The sequence below is a fragment of the Podarcis erhardii genome (genome assembly GCF_964252035.2).
Source record: "Podarcis erhardii genome assembly, chromosome: 6".
Taxonomy (NCBI): Eukaryota; Metazoa; Chordata; class Lepidosauria; order Squamata; family Lacertidae; genus Podarcis; species Podarcis erhardii.
Genome location: NC_138510.1, coordinates 67,202,395 through 67,219,631, shown reverse-complemented (window position 1 = coordinate 67,219,631; position 17,237 = coordinate 67,202,395). Strand labels below are relative to the sequence as shown.

The following is a 17,237-nucleotide window of genomic DNA, read 5'->3' as shown; positions in this document are numbered from 1 at the left end:
CTCTGAAAATTCCAGATAACATTCCCCCCACCCCCAGAACCCAGAGAGGCAGGGAAGTTTTAAATGTTTGACATTTTATTATTTTTTTTGTATTTTGCTGGAAGCCCAGAGCGGCTGGAGAATCCCAGCCAGATGGGTGGGGTATAAACAATAATAATATATATTTTTATTAGGCTCTGATGTTGTCTGTGCCCACCTTGCTTGCTGCTATATGTCCACGGGTGCTAATTATGGTTCATTCTAACCAGGTTTTCTATCGTAGTTAGGTTTTGTAGATGGTTAAGATAATAAGTTGCAGTTGTAAGACTAAGGAGATGTTAAGGCTGGAGGTCCAGCTTATTCCAAGAAGGAGGGAAAACTGGAGATGCTGATAGTCTGCTTATAATTTCTTCATAATGATTAATAGATCTTCTGCATTATGTTTGAACTGACCCTTAGTGACCTTCCGGATGCTCAGAATATGGGCTTCCAGTTGTTAAATTCCAGCTGATCATCAGCTGAGGTGGCTGTGACTGAAACATGTCGGAGTCTGGATTAAAGGAAAGGCAGTGCGACACAAGTGTATGGTTTATCTCTCATTTTGTATTGAGTAGGCTGATTTTCAGTCACTTCCAACCTTACATTTCTGGCATAGAATTACAATAGATAGGTAGGAATTGGCCATAGATCAAGTATGTAGTTGCTAAATATATGTGACTATACTTGACTTTAAGTTTTCCAGAAAACACATTGCCATTTTAGTATGCCTTGATTAAAAAAAGATTTTATCTTAATTAACACATCAAATGATTAATCAGCAAGGTCTTAAACTAAATGGAATGCTTGCTTCTTTTTGACAAAGACATGTTTGCATGTTCAAAGGGGACCAAATAGGTACCATGTTTTGAAGTGTGTTACTTGCTACAGCTGAATTTCTGAGGCATTCCTACTGAGATCTTTGATGGTTCAAAGGATTTTCAAAGGCACTGTGTGAAAAGGTGTGATCACTTGAAAATTCCTGATAACATTTTTCCCCCCAGGAAGGGATTTTTTTTTTTAACCCTACTCTCACCTTTTGGATGAATCTGCTGCCATCTGATTCTCTGCTTTCCCAATTTTAACAGACTATTTGTCAGTTCTTTGCTTCATGTGTATTTCCTTTCAGATGCATTATGTTCCCTTTGTGCTGATTCTGCTAGTACATCTCTTCAGCCAAAAAAATAAACAAAAGACCATGACAGCCATCAATACAATTTGCAGGTGGCTTCATTGTGACATGTCATCCTGCCAGTCACTAACATACGCATTGTGAAAATGACTTTCTGTGTTGTTTAGAAGGACTAGTGTAGTGTCGTGGGTAAGGATTTGCATTAGGCACTTGCATCTCAGTTCAGACCTCATACTAGCTATGAATTTGGACTCAGCTTTCCAGCTGCAAGTAAAATGTTTTAAGCGTATTTTAAGTGCAATATGTAATGTGACACTAGATGGCGATAGTGATCCTTATGGAAAATTCAATTATTTTTTAAAACAGTAAAAAAAAGCATTTTCAGAACGGTTTTAATATGTGTGTAAATTCCACCTTTGTTTGGTGTTTTTTTGGTACACCCATTTACACACCCGTATTTCAATAAGAACAGAACTGGGTTAGTGGTCACAGAATGCTGACTGCCTCATGAGAGGAAAAACTAGAAAACAGGATGGAATACAGTGTTGATTGTTTATTTCTGCTTGCATGTCTTATTATTTCTAGAGTTTACATCTTCCCTATGTTCTAGCCTGCTGTTTTGAAATTTCTCAGCTCTGGCTGGCTGGTCATTGTTAGAGTCCACAGTCCAGAGATGTTCTTCTTTAACATCCACACAAGATGTAGTGGACACCTGCAAATGTCTCAGCATTGACTTCTTAGGTGTTCTCTGCAGAGTTCACCAAACTCTGCTGGCTCCAAAAACCATTTTGAGAATTTGTCGTGGGAGTTTTTTGAAGAGCAAATCTTGTTGGAACTGCTTGTGTTGTTTTTCCTTCAAAATGCTCCTGTGGGAAATTACTAAACTGATTTTTAGCCTCAGTTTTGTCCTTTTAGAGCAGGCTTCCTCAAACTCGGCCCTCTAGATGTTTTGGGACTACAACTCCCATGATCCCTAGCTAGCAGGACCAGTGCTCAGGGATGAGAGCCAGTGTGGTGTAGTGGTTAAGAGTGGTAGACTTGTAATCTGGTGAACCGGGTTTGCGTCTCCGCTCCTCCACATGCAGCTGCTGGGTGACCTTGGGCCAGTCACACTTCTCTGAAGTCTCTCAGCCCCACTCACCTCACAGAGTGTCTGTTGTGGGGGAGGAAGGGAAAGGAGAATGTTAGCTGCTTTGAGACTCCTTAAAGGGAGTGAAAGGCGGGATATCAAATCCAAACTCCTCCTCTTCTCTTCCAGATGAAATGCTAGTGTCCTGTTACTTCGTCCTGCTTTGTGTACATTTAGAATCCTGCAGTTTGATTCCCTGCCCCCAGGACTTTTTCTTCCTCTTCACTCCCATCCTCTTAAACCTGTATCCACCGAAAACACAAATCTTATCTTGTTGTTTGCATTACAAAAGTTTGCTACAAAAATAGCCTTTTTTATTACACACTTGCACTGATGTATAATTAGAGACTTGGGCGTTTTCATAAAAACAAAGAGTGAGTACTTGGTGGAAGGGGATGGGAAAACTGTCACCTACTTTTTATTGAAAAAAGAATACCAAAGCTCCAAAAGGGCTTTCATATTCTTTTGTGTGTGCGAAAGTAAAATATTTTAGCAGTTCTCAAAAGTGGGAATCAGATTTGAGCCTCCTCTTATATTACGGTATTTATTATTGCATTTGTATCCCGTCTTCCCACTTAGGTGCACAAAGTGGTGTTCATGGCTCACCCCTCCCAAATATTATTCTCACAACAATCCTGTGAGGTAGGTTAGGCTGAGTGTTGGTGTCTGGCTTGGATCATGCAGTGAGCTTCGTGGCCTATCGGGGTTTTGAAACCTGGTCTCCCTGGTCATAGTCCAACACTAGGACTAGGCATGCCTTACAGAAGAAGGTGAGCCCCACTGAACTTGCAGGCTAATAATAATATTTAGGATTGGATTGCAAGAGAAAATAAAAAGGCAGATGATGTTATGCTGGAGGACCCTCTAAATTCAAAATGAACACTCACTATAAGTTGTTTCAGGCCTAGCAGCATGAATGCACTCTGTTGACTTCTTCAGAAAGTCACTTTCATCTTGCCTTTCCTCAGCTTCACTTGTGTCTCCTTAGGCTTAGGGAGACGCTCCAGTTCGGAATATAGTTTTCAGTGTGAATCAGGACATCATGTTGTGCTGTTATCTTCAGTAGTGCGATCCTAGGGAAACTTGCAGTGCAATGGCCCCAAATTATGTGAGCCATATTTTAACTGTGTGTGTGTTTTAATGTATTGTAATTTTTTCCTGATGTTATGGTTTCATCCTTTTGTAAACAGCTTTGAGCCTCTTTTATTTTATTTTACAATCAAGTGGTGTACAAATTTAGTGAAATAAAATCATGTTACAAATATTATTTTTATTTGTTCAGTGTATGTACCGGACTGCCTACTGAAGGAGTCCAGGGCTACAAATATATCACTAATCATTAACATTTTTAAAAGACATTTGATTACAGGGTTGCAAGGAACAGTATCTTTTAATTACCAGATGCCTGGGTGAAGAGGAATGTATGAAATACTCCTGAAAATCAGCACTGAGGGAGACAGAGGCACCTCGCCAGGTGGGCATCCTACGACAGGGATGCCGGGCAGGTTCCTTGGTAGACAGCGCTCTGCCCTAAACCATTGTTAGCCAACATTGTGCCTTCCAGATGTTTTTGGACTCCCAACTCTCATCAGCCTGAGCTGGCATGTCTGTGATAAAAAACGATGGGAGTGAAAGTGCAACAGCATCTAAAGAGCACCATGTTGGCTAACCCTGGGCCAACCCCTATGGAATATCCTATTTCAAGGTTTGCATTCATCTGTCTTCAAGGAAGTTTGTGAAGACACCCTGCATCAAAAATAGCCTTTCCCTCAGGTGGCTGTCAGTGCAGATTGTTTCCTCTTTCAGCAGCTAGCTGCCAATTTTTAAGTCGCGTTTTAATTTTCTGTCTTTTAGTCGAAAAGATGGGTGGAAAAACATGAAAAATAAAAAAAGAAGAATCATCCTTTGGCTTTGAGTAAAACGCCAACTTAACATTTTCAGTAAGGCTGAAATAATTAATTGGATTAGCTGGTAAATCCACCACTGCCAGATTGAAAAATGTGGGTATTAGTTGGAACTCCCTTCCCAGGAAGGATTATTTGTTAATGATGTCCAAACTGGAATGTCACAGGAGTGTTTCTGTTGTGAAGGTTATCAGATGGTGGCACAAGAAGTGTTATGTGACCTGGTGATCTGGCCCTAACCAAAAACATTCTTGTAATGGCTTGTGTATTCTTTCAGCCTGGTTGTTTGCAATTACAGCTGAAGTGGGATGAGGAAAACACTAATTCTGGATTGATTAATTAATCCAGAAAACAATGACATAATTGTGTGCATAAAGCATAAGATGATTTTCTGAACAATAAGTTCTATAACTGTTGGCTCATTAGCACATTACATTGTCTGAAATCGTCTTCTGTGTTGAAATAGTGTAGTAATCATTTTAATAGGTTAATTACTTAAAAGAACAATCATTAATTTTTTTCCTTTTAAATGTAATTGGATGAGATCCTTAATCAGAAACATTATTTAGGTCCAGTCCAATTCCCAGATTTCAGATATTGGCAGCCCAATACTGGCTCTAAGCAGTGACATACACGTGGGTGTTTCAAAAGGCTGGATTCTCTTCTTAAACTAGGATTCTTCTTGTGTGTGCGAACACTTCTGGTGCACCCCATGTGGTAAGATTTTTGAGTTTTGGTGTGCCCTGAAGACGCTGCCTTGCACTTTAGAACTCTGAGTCAATCAGAGATTGAAATGACTGCGCCATCTGGAAAATGAACATGAAAATTTGGCCAAAGTAGCAATAACATTCAAAATCAGTATGATAAAAGCGTATTGTTGGCCAACATTTAGAGGTGTTAATTAATTTTTTGGTCTTGCTTGCAAAGGCAACTTCCAGACATTGACCTCCATCCAACCTGGCATCTGCATGTAGTGATAAGCTTCATAGTTGGCTTGCTCAAATTATGTGGTTATAAACAATATAGGATCTTTTTGCGGGGAGCCTAATTATGCCCCTTTCTATTTGTATCTGCATACTTTATCTCATTAGCATAGATTCCATGCTATTTATGTGGAGCTATAATGAGAGTTGAATGTTCCTGGCCTCTCCTTTTTTTAATTTCTTTTTTTTAAAAAGGAAATATATGGAAACTGAGCATATTGGAGGCTTATCTATGAGTTATTATTTTGAAACATGAAAGGGTTATCACATTTATCATTTTCCTGCTCTGAGAACAGCTTACTGTGCTTAAGTGGTTATGTTTTTGGAGAGGAAATAATGTAGAATTTCAATATAACATTCTGTGGAAAGTTATTAGGGAGTTAATAACTGTGACTATTGATTACCTGTGAACTTTTGAGATCCGAAAGGAAAGGCTCTATTAGAATATGTAAAGTGAAGCAGATGCATATATTTCATTCATTCATATATATAGAAATAGAAATATATAAATTTTAGTCATAATTTAATCCTACAAATATAGTGAGCAAAAAGTAACTTGGATCCAACGCTGTCTGTTTTGAGAAGAAAGTTGCTTTCCTTTCTCTTTATTTTTCTTTATTTCTCCCCTCCCACTGCTGTACTTGTATGTATGTATGTATGTATGTATGTATGTATGTATTTTCTAAACCGCCCTATACCCGAAGGTCTCCCCCATTCAACTTTCCGTGTGTGTGTGTGTGTGTGTGTGTGTGTCCTAGCCCCAATGGGTACCTTTTTAGTGGTGCTGTAGTGGAGAGGAGAGGCTGGCAAACCAATGCTTAATGAGCAGAGTTCTGTCCACATGTATTAAGGTTCAGGTTTATGTCTAGAATATGTCTCATGTCTAGAATCTTATCACCAACCACAGTGCATATTCAGAAAGCAATAGGTCCGAAGCTAGTTCTTGATGACGTCAAGGCTTGCTAACTAAACAACACATTGTCATGGTCTAGTGGCTATATTCAGGCCCATTTATCATTGCAAAAAGAAAAAAGAAAAAGGTCTTTATCCTACATTTGTGATGTAGGTTGCGAGGTCTAGCAGAGGAAACCCTTCCTACTTCCATGACTGTTCCACATCCAAAGTAGTGACTGAGCAAAGCTTTTCCTTCATGCCAGCCAATAAACACAAAGTAAAATAAAACACTGCCCCGAGTCTGGAAATCTTTATGATCTTGCCCAGTTCTCTTTGTTTTAGATGGCCTTTTGCCTCCTTTTTTCAATCTGACTGATAGCCTGACTGAGGAGCCATTAACAAGGCATAAGAAACTAGAACACAACACAGACTGGGTACAAGCCAACAGATACAGTGCCTGAAATTAATGGCAGATTGCAAAGCAGATAAAAGATCACATTTGTTTATTTTATTTGTTCAAAGTTCTTTTTAAAAATATATTGCTCTTTAGCAAGAAAGAAACACAGACCGTTAAAAAACAAAAGCAGCCCTTGCCCCTTGGGCTTTACAATCTAAAAAGACAGGACAAAAAGGGAAATGGCTTGGGAGGGAGGAGGAACTAAGCAAACTCAAGTCAAGTTGTTTGCAGGTTTTTCTGATGACCAGTGCAAGTGGAAAAGTTCAAGGAGAGGAGGCACAAAAAGTTGCTGGTTTCTCGCTGTGATGAAGGAGTGGTCCTGAATCCCTCTTCCTCCCTCCTCCAGTACAATCTGATATAATGGCTGCTGCCAGGTTGCAGTTGATGGGAGTAGAACCTGACCAAAGATGTCTCTGTGTGCGTGTGGCAGTGTTAAGTCCACAACTCACTCACTTGTCATCAGGAACCAAAGATAAATTCAACCTGTATTTACTTTTTTGTAAACAGGACATCAAGTATGTGTGATAAGCAATAGCAATACTGTTCTTTAACAATACAATTTACAGTGGTGCCCCACAAGACGAACGCCTCACACGACGGAAAACCCGCTAGACGAAAGGGTTTTCCATTTTGGAGGCGCTTCGCAAAACGAATTTCCCTATGGGCTTGCTTCGCAAGACGAAATGACTTGCGAGTTCCTGCGGCCCCCCCCCTTTCCCCCCTTTCCCTAAGCCGCTAAGCCGCTTATCAGCTGATCCGCTGATAAGCCGCTTATCAGCTGATCCGCTAAAAGCCGCTAAACCGCTAATAGCGCTAATCCGCTAAGCTGTCAATGGGCTTGCTTCGCAAGACGAAAAAACCGCTATACGAAGAGCCTCACGGAACGGATTAATTTCATCTTGCGAGGCACCACTGTATTAGGATTGTTGAAAGTGTTTATTATTATTATTACTTAAGAAAAAAGACTTTCCACCTGAAGAAATGCATGGTTTTTTAGAGCTTCAAAAGAAAACCTGTCTTGTCATTTAGCCATAAAAGCAGTTAGGAAAATGTTTTTTAGTTACAAACAAGCTTTTTGCTTGTTGACACACCGCATTGTGCTCCCACTTTCCAGAGTATGTATTCCTCCCCTTCTGTTATGCAACACAGCAGAATAAAATTAGATTGCATCTAATCATTGGGAATATATTCAGTACAATGATAATGGCTGTTCTTTGGTAGATAATAGGATAGTACAACTTTGGACACGTCTTTCAGCATAATGAATTCCACGTTATCAGACTTAAATTATTTCCCTAATTGCAAAGTCCCCAGTATGTTTAGCAATGTCATACTTCAGGAACAATCCCACCCAAATTTATGAACATCTGCAAGTCCCCTTTTCTGAGTGTTATGCACATCCAAAAGCATTCAAGTGGGACCAAGTTGCATAGAGTTGTGATTTGCATATGTCAGTCATTCTTAATGATCACTTAGTCCGGGGAGGGGGGGAGTCTGCAAGGTTGGCCATTTACCAGATAGCTTCAGACAATGCTTTTTGGGAGTGAAGGTATGTTTTCCAAGCCAAAACAGAAGTTGCCAAGTTGGTGACATTTACTCGTGTTCCATGGCTGGGCTTGGGATGGAGTAAATTGAAAGAAAAAATGAAAAATGTTAGACAGGGGAAAATGCTGGGTAGGTAAAAAGTCTGCACAAATTGCGGATTCCCCTTCAGCAGTGGGTGAGGCCAGATGTGTGTGTGTGTGTAGCAGTGGGAGATTAGCCTGCATTGTCACTTGCAGTCAGCAAATTTGGAGATTGATAGATCAACCTGTGTTTCTCCTGGCCAAATAATGACCGAGGCAAACAGGTTTGGCACATCGATCAGGGACTAGCTCACATTCTGTTTGTCAGCTCATACTCCCTGCTTAGTACCATGTATGCAGTGGTCCCTGGTCCCCATTAGGACTCGTAGGTTAGAAGGCAACGTGACCTGCGGTAGGTGGACCAGAGCTAGTGGCAGGTGGGAGACAATTACGGTAGTTCTAGTTGTGTCCCAATCCTCCTCCTGAGGAGGCAGAATGTCTGAGGGGAGACTTGAGTTAGGTAGGGCAGTGCCCCATTTGCCATAAAGGAGCAGCCTCCACTGCATCTATGATAGTTACATCTTTTGAGTAATAACCAACATTCCCAGCTCTACCCAATGAAAGGGGGGGGGGGAATCATCCTGGGACCTTTGGCACATAAAGCAGATGCCCTACTTTTTTAAATTATCCAAGACCCTTAAACTGCTTTTGGTTAGAAGGAAGGGAATGGGGATGATGATTTGCATTATTATTATTAAATTAAAAATTGTTTTAAAATAAAACAATTTTCAACATAACTACCTAATGCATGGGGATGCGGGTGGCGCTGTGGTCTAAGCCACAGAGCCTTGGACTTGCCGATCAGAAGGTTGGCAGTTCGAATCCCTGCGACGGTGTGAGCTCCTGTTGCTTGGTCCCTTCTCCTGCCAACCTAGCAGTTCGAAAGCACGTCAAAGTGCAAGTAGATAAATTAGTACCGCTCTGGTGGGAAGGTAAATGGCATTTCTGTGAGCTGCTCTGGTTCACCATATGTCATGGGCGAATAACAGTTTTCTGAATTTTTGTAAGTGAAAGATGTCACAAAAGAAAAGGATTGCACATCATAGCTGTTGCCTGATAGAAGCAGGGTAATAGAGGATAATTATGTACAATGATTTGTATTTAAGACAAATTGAACTGAAACAAACCGGAGGCAGTGTCTGACTATCAGAATATTGGGCAGAATTCACCTAACCGGCCTCCCATCAGTGGAAGGCCTTGCTCACAGACTGAGCTTTTCTCATTCTTCTCTCCCTGCTCTCCGAAATTGGCTCCTCAGTTCCATGTGTGGGTGGAGGATAGGGGATCGTTCTGTCTGGCAAGCTGGAAGGCTTGTGCAGAGAAAATGATGGGAAGAATGCAATGCTGAATTCCATCCGCTGAAATCAACATACTTGAGTTAGTTGTGACTAACAAGTCCATTGGTTTAAATGAGCCTACTTGGAGTAGGAGTAGCCAGTTACCATGCAGGGACCTGAATGTACATTTTGTGGCCAGCAGGGACATGTGCTTTGGTTTCCTTGTTCATTCCTGAAGCTATCTGAGAAATGTAAATCTGGTTAGTCTGTCCATCTAAAAGGAGGAGCCGGGGATTTAATCCAGAGCCTTAAGCATGCAGAGCCAATGCTCCATGGCTGAGTTTTGTTTCCTGCCTGTGTTGGTACTGCGCTAATGATACAGCAGTGACTAAGCAAGACAAGACCAATAGGCAGAACAAACACAACTGATTGATCTGCACAGGGTGACCCAGCACCTGTTTGCATTTGAAACAATTTCTAAACCGCCTTTAGTTTTTGTGGATTGAAATGGAACTGAGCACCTTGTCCTTTGTTGTCAAAATAACATTACACTTATTAACTTCTTAATGTTGTTTTTGGTTCTCTATGTGTGTCTGCTTAGTCACAAAATAGTCTTGCATATAAAGCGGGATTTAAAAACCGATAAGTTGCCTTTCAAAGCAGGCAGTTTGCCCTTTGATTTTTTAACAGCTAGAGTGCATTTGATGGGTGTTTCAGTTATTGACAGTGTTTTTTTGTTGCAACTACCTTGTGCAGCTTGAGAACATGTATGACTTGGCCATAAATAAAATTCTTTTATTTTTCCACCAGCCATATAGTCTTGATGCTGGCAGATGATATGGCATGCAACCCACGAAATCCAAGCCCAGCTACTGTTTTTAGTCACAAAAACATGGAACTGAATGTCTATGGAGATGACGTGGAAGTGGATTACCGAAGCTATGAGGTAAAGTATGAAGAAAATCCTGAATTGAGTGTTTGCCAGCTTGGTGAACTGGGACATGTGTGTGTTGATAGTCTGCAGGCTCAAAGGATGGGAGGTCCGTTTGTGTCAAGAAACTAGAGGGAATTATTTCTAGAGCCACTAGGTATGTGTTGAAATAAAGTTCTACCATTTGGTCCCTCAAAATCTTGAACCACTGCTTCAGGAACTGTATCAACAGTATCACCAATATGTGATACTGGGAAGTAGCAGTTCTGTTATCTTGCATGGCAGCATTGCTTTGTTGAAAATCTATAACACTTTATTAACGATTGGGATTTTTTTTAGTGCTTAGAACAAGTAGCATTTGGTAAGTATTATTTTATACTGACATTTGAACTGTGTCTATTAAACTTTGCTAACATTTCCTAACATAACGGAGGTAATAGAGCTTGAGAATGAGTCTGAAGCATGGGTTTCCCAAGGCCATATTATACCAATTTTGAAAACAAGTCTTCCAAGATTCCTAACCCACATATACCAGTGCTAGTTGTTTTGCCATTTTAATGGCTTGAAAAGAGAGATGGTGGGGGAGTCTGCTTTCTGGCTGTTTACAAATGCTTGTCACTTGGAACTGATTGTCTTCATCTTACCTGACCAGGCAGGTGTAAATTTCATAATCCTGTAATTGTATTTAGAATAATAAAAAAGCCTAAAGGCTTTAAAATATATTTTGTGTGTTTTAGAATTGGAGGCCTAGAATATAATTATTTTCATTGCTCAAGGAATTTCTCACCAGTGTGAAGTCTTAATGCTGCCTTGGTTCGAGGCAGGGGGAAGAGAGCTGGGAGGAAATAACTCCAAAGTGAATTGGATTTTCTTGCTGAGAATGTGTATATTCTTGAGCTGCAGAGCCATTCTTCAACATAATGAGCAAGTTGGAGATTATTCAAACTCTCATACAAAATGAGAGGGTTATTTAGTAATGAGAGTACTTTAGGCACTTCATGAGCTCTGATAACAAAATGTTTTAGCACACCAAATCACTCTGGACAATTGAAAAGTTAATCAATGGGGCGGGTATGTCTTTGGTGTTTTCAAGTTCCTCAAGGAAATGAGATGTTGGGCTTCCCATTGTTTATAATTGGGCACAGGTATAAAGTTTTGACCCCAGGCGTATCTCTTAGAGGAACTGAGTACATGGCAGCTGCAATAATTTGCAGGCTTCCAAGCAAGCAGCAGAGCAAGCATCCTATTGTTGCCTGGATTAAACAATAATATTTCTGTTGGGGGAGGGGGGAAAGAAGATTTTGTGTCTGCCAATCTGACTTCTCAGAAGAGAATATGTTATCTCTCACTGTGTTCAGATTTTGGGTTTAGTTAAACAGCTGTCATGAGCCTGATTCACGTGAGCACTTTCTGAGCCTTCTGAATCTGTATGCAAACCTAGCAGATTTGGTGTTTTTTTTGTAAGTTTCTCTCCCACCCCCCTGTCCCCCCCAAATTGCTGGCCAGATGGACAATCTCTGATCAAACATTTCTACCACAATAATCTTATTTTCTTTGAGCCTCTGAGGGATTGCAAGTCTCGAAATATATTTATTAACATTTTGCCATGGTAACGCATAGTAATGTTGCTTGGTAAGCAGATACACAAGTCGTTCCACATAGATAAAGCCACACAGTGTGACAGGTGTTTAAATTAATGAAAGCACATTAGAAAGACTGAAATGGTGGTAGCCATGTACTAGATATCATGTGTTTCAGCTGTAAAGTTTATTATTCTTCAGTGATAAAAAGTTTTGAATTTTATGAAGAAGAAATGGGGGATTGTGAGGTCTGGTATTGCAATCAAATCTACTGGTCTATTAATGAACTGTCCTAGACATAAGTGGCTGTTTTATAAGACAACACGTCTTTGAGAGGTGGGGTATGCATTCAAATGCAGGGTATAAGATAGTTAGAAAGGATGATGATCTTCTGTGTTTAGGTTACTGTGGAAAATTTTCTGCGAGTATTAACGGGCAGAATCCCAGCCAGCGCACCTCGCTCAAAGCGTCTGCTTTCTGACGACAGAAGCAATATTCTTATATATATGACAGGTAATTGTATTTCCTTCAACATTTTGCATTGTGATCTTTGCACTGAACATATTTAGAGCAATGCCTGTCAGAGAGGTCTGTTCCATTCAGAGCAGAATACTTCACCTTTCTGAATGGCTTTTCTTGCAGTAGGTTTGCTAGAGTTATGAAAGCGAATGGTTGTATCAAACTAATTGCAAAATAAATCAATTCAAGTCATATGCTGAACATACCAAAAAAAGTCTATTTAGGGGGACATTACCAGAATGATGATTCTAATGCTCTTCCTGTTAAGTACAGAGGACCACATTTAGCTTGTATCCATGAGTCAGAAAGAAAGCCATTGTGTAATTTGTGTAACTGCAATGCATGTACCAGGGTCCACAGCTGGGGTGATATACTAGTGACTTTTTGAAATTGGTCAGTTTAACTGTGAAGAGACATTGAGTGAATTCCTCAGATCTTGAACTGGTTGAAAAACAACATTAGAGTTCTCCTGAACTTCTTCCTTCAACACTGAATTTCTTCTTTGCAACTACTAAACACCCTTTTCACCTTCCATCCAATTATACAGTCACCATGCCCTCCTATTCTGCAGCCCAACTTTGTATTCCCAATTTTCATCTCTGCTTCCTTCTCCTCTCCTCCTTCTCCACTTTCTCAACTCTCCCTTGCATTCAGACATGTCCATGTCTCTTCCTCCGCTCCTGTTGCGCATCCTGTTTTTATGCAAATATATGTGGCACTGCATATCCTCCTGTGGTGACTGCATGACAACACTGTTACATTTTTACTATATGTAAGAAGATATGTAGTCTCCCCATATTCAAGAACTAGAGATCTTTCTAGTATTGAGTTTCTTACGTTACACCTTCACTGGTTAGACTGGGGAAGAGGAACTCGCAGTTCAAAAGAAAATTTGTGTGTCTCATGAAAGAAAAATAGTGGTCTAGACAAAAGGGAATGGTTTATACAGTATGATACTGTTAAAGCCTACTCAGTCTCAGCTTGCTGAGGCTGAACTCTGGTGTTTCTTGAATTGTTTCTTTCTTCTCTGCCTTTTATCTCCATAATGAATTCTTCATGATGAATGACTAAGAAAGCGTATTTACGTGATGTTGCTTTAGCTTTTAGAGCATGTCAATTTAATTTATGCTTTTTCCTCCCAAGGTCATGGTGGGAATGGTTTCTTGAAATTTCAGGATTCTGAAGAAATCACAAATGTAGAGCTTGCAGATGCCTTTGAACAAATGTGGCAGAAAAGGAGGTAAACTTTTGCTCTCTCATTTCTGAATAAATGATGCACATTCATTTTTGCTATCTCCGCCAGTTTTCCTAGAGACAATTGCCTAACAGTCTGTTTACAACCTTATGGAAATGAATAGAGGCATACTAATTTTTAATGAATCCAGTCATTATTCCCTTTAAGTTTCTTCTATTTGATCTTACTGGATCAGGAAGGAACTCATGGGTCTGTCAACACATTACAATGGAACTTCTCTTAAGCAGAAACTAGCAGTGTCGTGTGTGTGTGTGTGTGTGTGTGTGTGTGTGTGTGTGTATGTATACAGTGGTACCTCAGGTTAAGTACTTAATTCGTTCTGGAGGTCCGTACTTAACCTGAAACTGTTCTTAACCTGAAGCACCACTTTAGCTAATGGGGCCTCCTTCTGCTGCCGTGCAGCTGGAGCACAATTTCTGTTCTTATCCTGAAGCAAAGTTCTTAACTTGAAGCACTATTTCTGGGTTAGCGGAGTCTGTAACCTGAAGTGTATGTAACCTGAAGCATCTGTAACCTGAGGTACCACTGTATGTATATGTGTGTGTGTGTGTGTGTGTGTGTGTGTGTGTGTGTATATATATATATATATATATATATACGCACACGCACACGCACACACACATGTATACATGGCACTGTTAGTATACAAATACTATATATATATAGACTACACACACACATACATTAAAAACCATCCCATTTTGCTAGTTTTTTCAGGACATGAACAGTGGAATCCTGTCTGTATAGACCTAAGCGGTGCTATTTTTCTAGAAAAAGGTGTGCCAGAACTCACCATGACCACCTCCCTCTTTCTCTTAGAAATCACAATGGCACCCATCTGAGAGGTGCTGGGACTGAGTTGCAGCAACTCCCTACTGAAAAAAAGCCCTGGAACTAAGTCTGGGATAGGATTGAAATCTTCGATGGCTCCTAATCAAAAGTGTTGATGACCTTTAGGAGCCATAGGAATAATGGCCCATGATTTATTTTAAAAAATGGTAGACACAAAATATGTTCGTTTTCTTCCAGGTACAATGAGTTGCTGTTTATCATTGATACGTGCCAAGGTGCATCCATGTATGAACGATTTTATTCTCCCAATATAATGGCTTTGGCTAGTAGCCAGGTTGGAGAAGACTCACTTTCAGTAAGTGTATAGCTTTAATTGTATTAGTTAATAATATATGGATGCTGGAGGTTTGGAATTCTGTAATGAAAATCTCTGCCCTTTACCAGATTTGGTGCTTTAAACAAATGCTACTGTATAAACAAGTCTGCCTGAATGTATTCAATAGAAGATATTTTCCTCTGGCACATGTTTTGCATCTAATTTGGGGTTTTTTTAGATACAGAGAGCAATACTGTAGAGAAATGAAGGCTAGCATGTGGAATAATAAATTAGTTTAAACAGAAAGTAGGACTATGACATGGTTGGTGGACAAAATGGTGGGAGTAAGGGGGGGCACTTATTTGATTAGTGACAACATTTCCAAGATACTTTTCTTGTTGGGGCCTTCAACTTCCGTCAGCATGACCAATGGACAACGATGATGGGAGTTGTAATTCAAAACATCTACAGGGCAACAGGTTGGAGAACCTGTTCTAAGCAATTGGGCAGCACATCATGGTAGAAGAAGCAATTTAAAAAAAAAGGATTCTCATGATGGCTTTGTAATGATTAGTCATTGTATTTTGGATAATTAGACTGTCCACAGAAGGTAACTTATAAGCACGCAGTCGATGTGGGGCTTTTCACCTCAGTCCTTAGTGCTGAATACGAATGTCACTGAATGTGCTTCACAAAAAATTCTGTGCTTTGATTTTTCAGCATCAACCAGATCTTGGGATTGGAGTTCATTTGATGGACAGATACACATTTTATGTCTTGGAGTTCTTGGAAGAAATCCATCCAGCTAGCCAGACCAATATGAATGACCTTGTAAGTACTAGTTAACTGGCTTTATCAATGGTTTCTACCACAACTTTTGCAAGGCTGCTGCATTTAATTAATATAACTCTTTTTTTAACAACCACCTGTTTCCCAGCCTGGATGAGATTATTCATATTTTTTTCAGTTGTGAGATTGAGAATCAGACTTGCCCAAGCTTACCTGATTTAGCTTTCAATCTAACCTTTTATACACTGCACAATTAAAGAAACTAATTACATTAGGCAATTGAATCTTGGCAATAAAGCTATGTTTTGATTTAGTGCCATTAAACACTGAAGTTTTGCAAGCCATTGGTCCACTACATGCAATGCTGCCTTTCAGTTTAATTATTGTAAAAACGAGTGACTTGAGCTAAGCTTCAGAGCTGTTGTTTCAGTTCCTGGACTCAGTGGAAATTCTCATTAACCCTATCTGCAGTTATGTTTGCTGCCAATAAATCATCATCAATCTTTATTACTGTCCAGAGACCCAACAAATCTTTCCAAAGCAATACACAATTCATACAGCCTACCTCCAGGTTAAACAAGCATTTTGTTCAGAATATAGGGACCATTGGTTCTTGCAACCACCGATAAAAACTTTGCCACTGCTAATGTTCTAGCGTTTGTCTGGTCTTCCAATAAGAACCTGACATAGTGAGCCTCTGATTTTCCCGGGAAAGGTACCAGCAAGGGTAATATCAGTTCAGCCCTGGCTTGCTCATATTTTGCATAGTGCAACAAAATATGTTTTATGGAATCGATGTCTTGAGCACACGAGCAAAGTCTGTCCTGGTAGGGAACTCCTCTCAACCAGCCATCCAACACTGCAGAAGGAAAGACGTTTAGTCTGCTGCCAATAAAAGCTAATCACAGCTTGGAATAGGGGCCACAGACCATTTGGGGGGTGGCACATGCTTTTCATGTAGAGGATCCCCGCTTTAATCCCTGTCATCTCCAGTAGCATCAGATAGAAGGTGGTAAGAATGACCTCTGCTGGTTAGCAGAAATGACTGGCAGAATTCGAGACCTGGGAGAAGAGGCAGTGGAGGAGGACTGGAAGAAATTCAAGGACTATTTACAAAAATACTGTAAATTGTATGAGTGTTAAAAAAGATGCAAGATTACAAATAATATGGCACCATTAAATCAGTCGAAAGGAATATGAAGATAAGTAAAAATATAAGAAAAGTTAAACTTTGGATAAATATCATGTTAAAATTAAGCTTTTAAGATTTGGGTTAAATTATCTAAAATTAGGGATACAATATTTGAAAATTATAAAATAAGAATTGAAATAAGGTGATAAATTGCTGGATAAAGTTAAACTTGGAACGCAGGAACGAGGGATGTGAGGAAGTCCAATGAAGTGAAGAAAGTATGATTATGATACTTTGTTTGTTCTTTTTTATTGTATTAAGAAAATCTTTAATAAATATCTTATAAAAAAAAGGGGAAAAAAAGAATGACCTCTGCTGGAGAACTGCTTCCTGGCAGTATAGACAGTATTAGAAAGGTTGGACAAAAAGCCTTCAGGGAGCTTCATAAGTAGAACAGAATTAAAAGTGCAGTCCCAAGCATGTTTACTCAGAAACAAGTCCTCCTGA

General features: G+C 39.8%; 1 protein-coding gene across 1 annotated transcript in view; it reads left to right on the top strand.

The window, feature by feature from the left end:
- The window catches only part of PIGK (phosphatidylinositol glycan anchor biosynthesis class K), a 109,759-nt gene that overhangs the window by 3,265 nt on the left and 89,257 nt on the right, over positions 1–17,237 (top strand). The window contains exons 4-8 of the mRNA XM_081868354.1: positions 10,227–10,362; positions 12,329–12,440; positions 13,590–13,686; positions 14,731–14,848; positions 15,530–15,640. Of these exons, the coding sequence (XP_081724480.1) occupies positions 10,227–10,362; positions 12,329–12,440; positions 13,590–13,686; positions 14,731–14,848; positions 15,530–15,640 (574 nt within the window). The remainder of the gene's footprint in view (positions 1–10,226; positions 10,363–12,328; positions 12,441–13,589; positions 13,687–14,730; positions 14,849–15,529; positions 15,641–17,237) is intronic.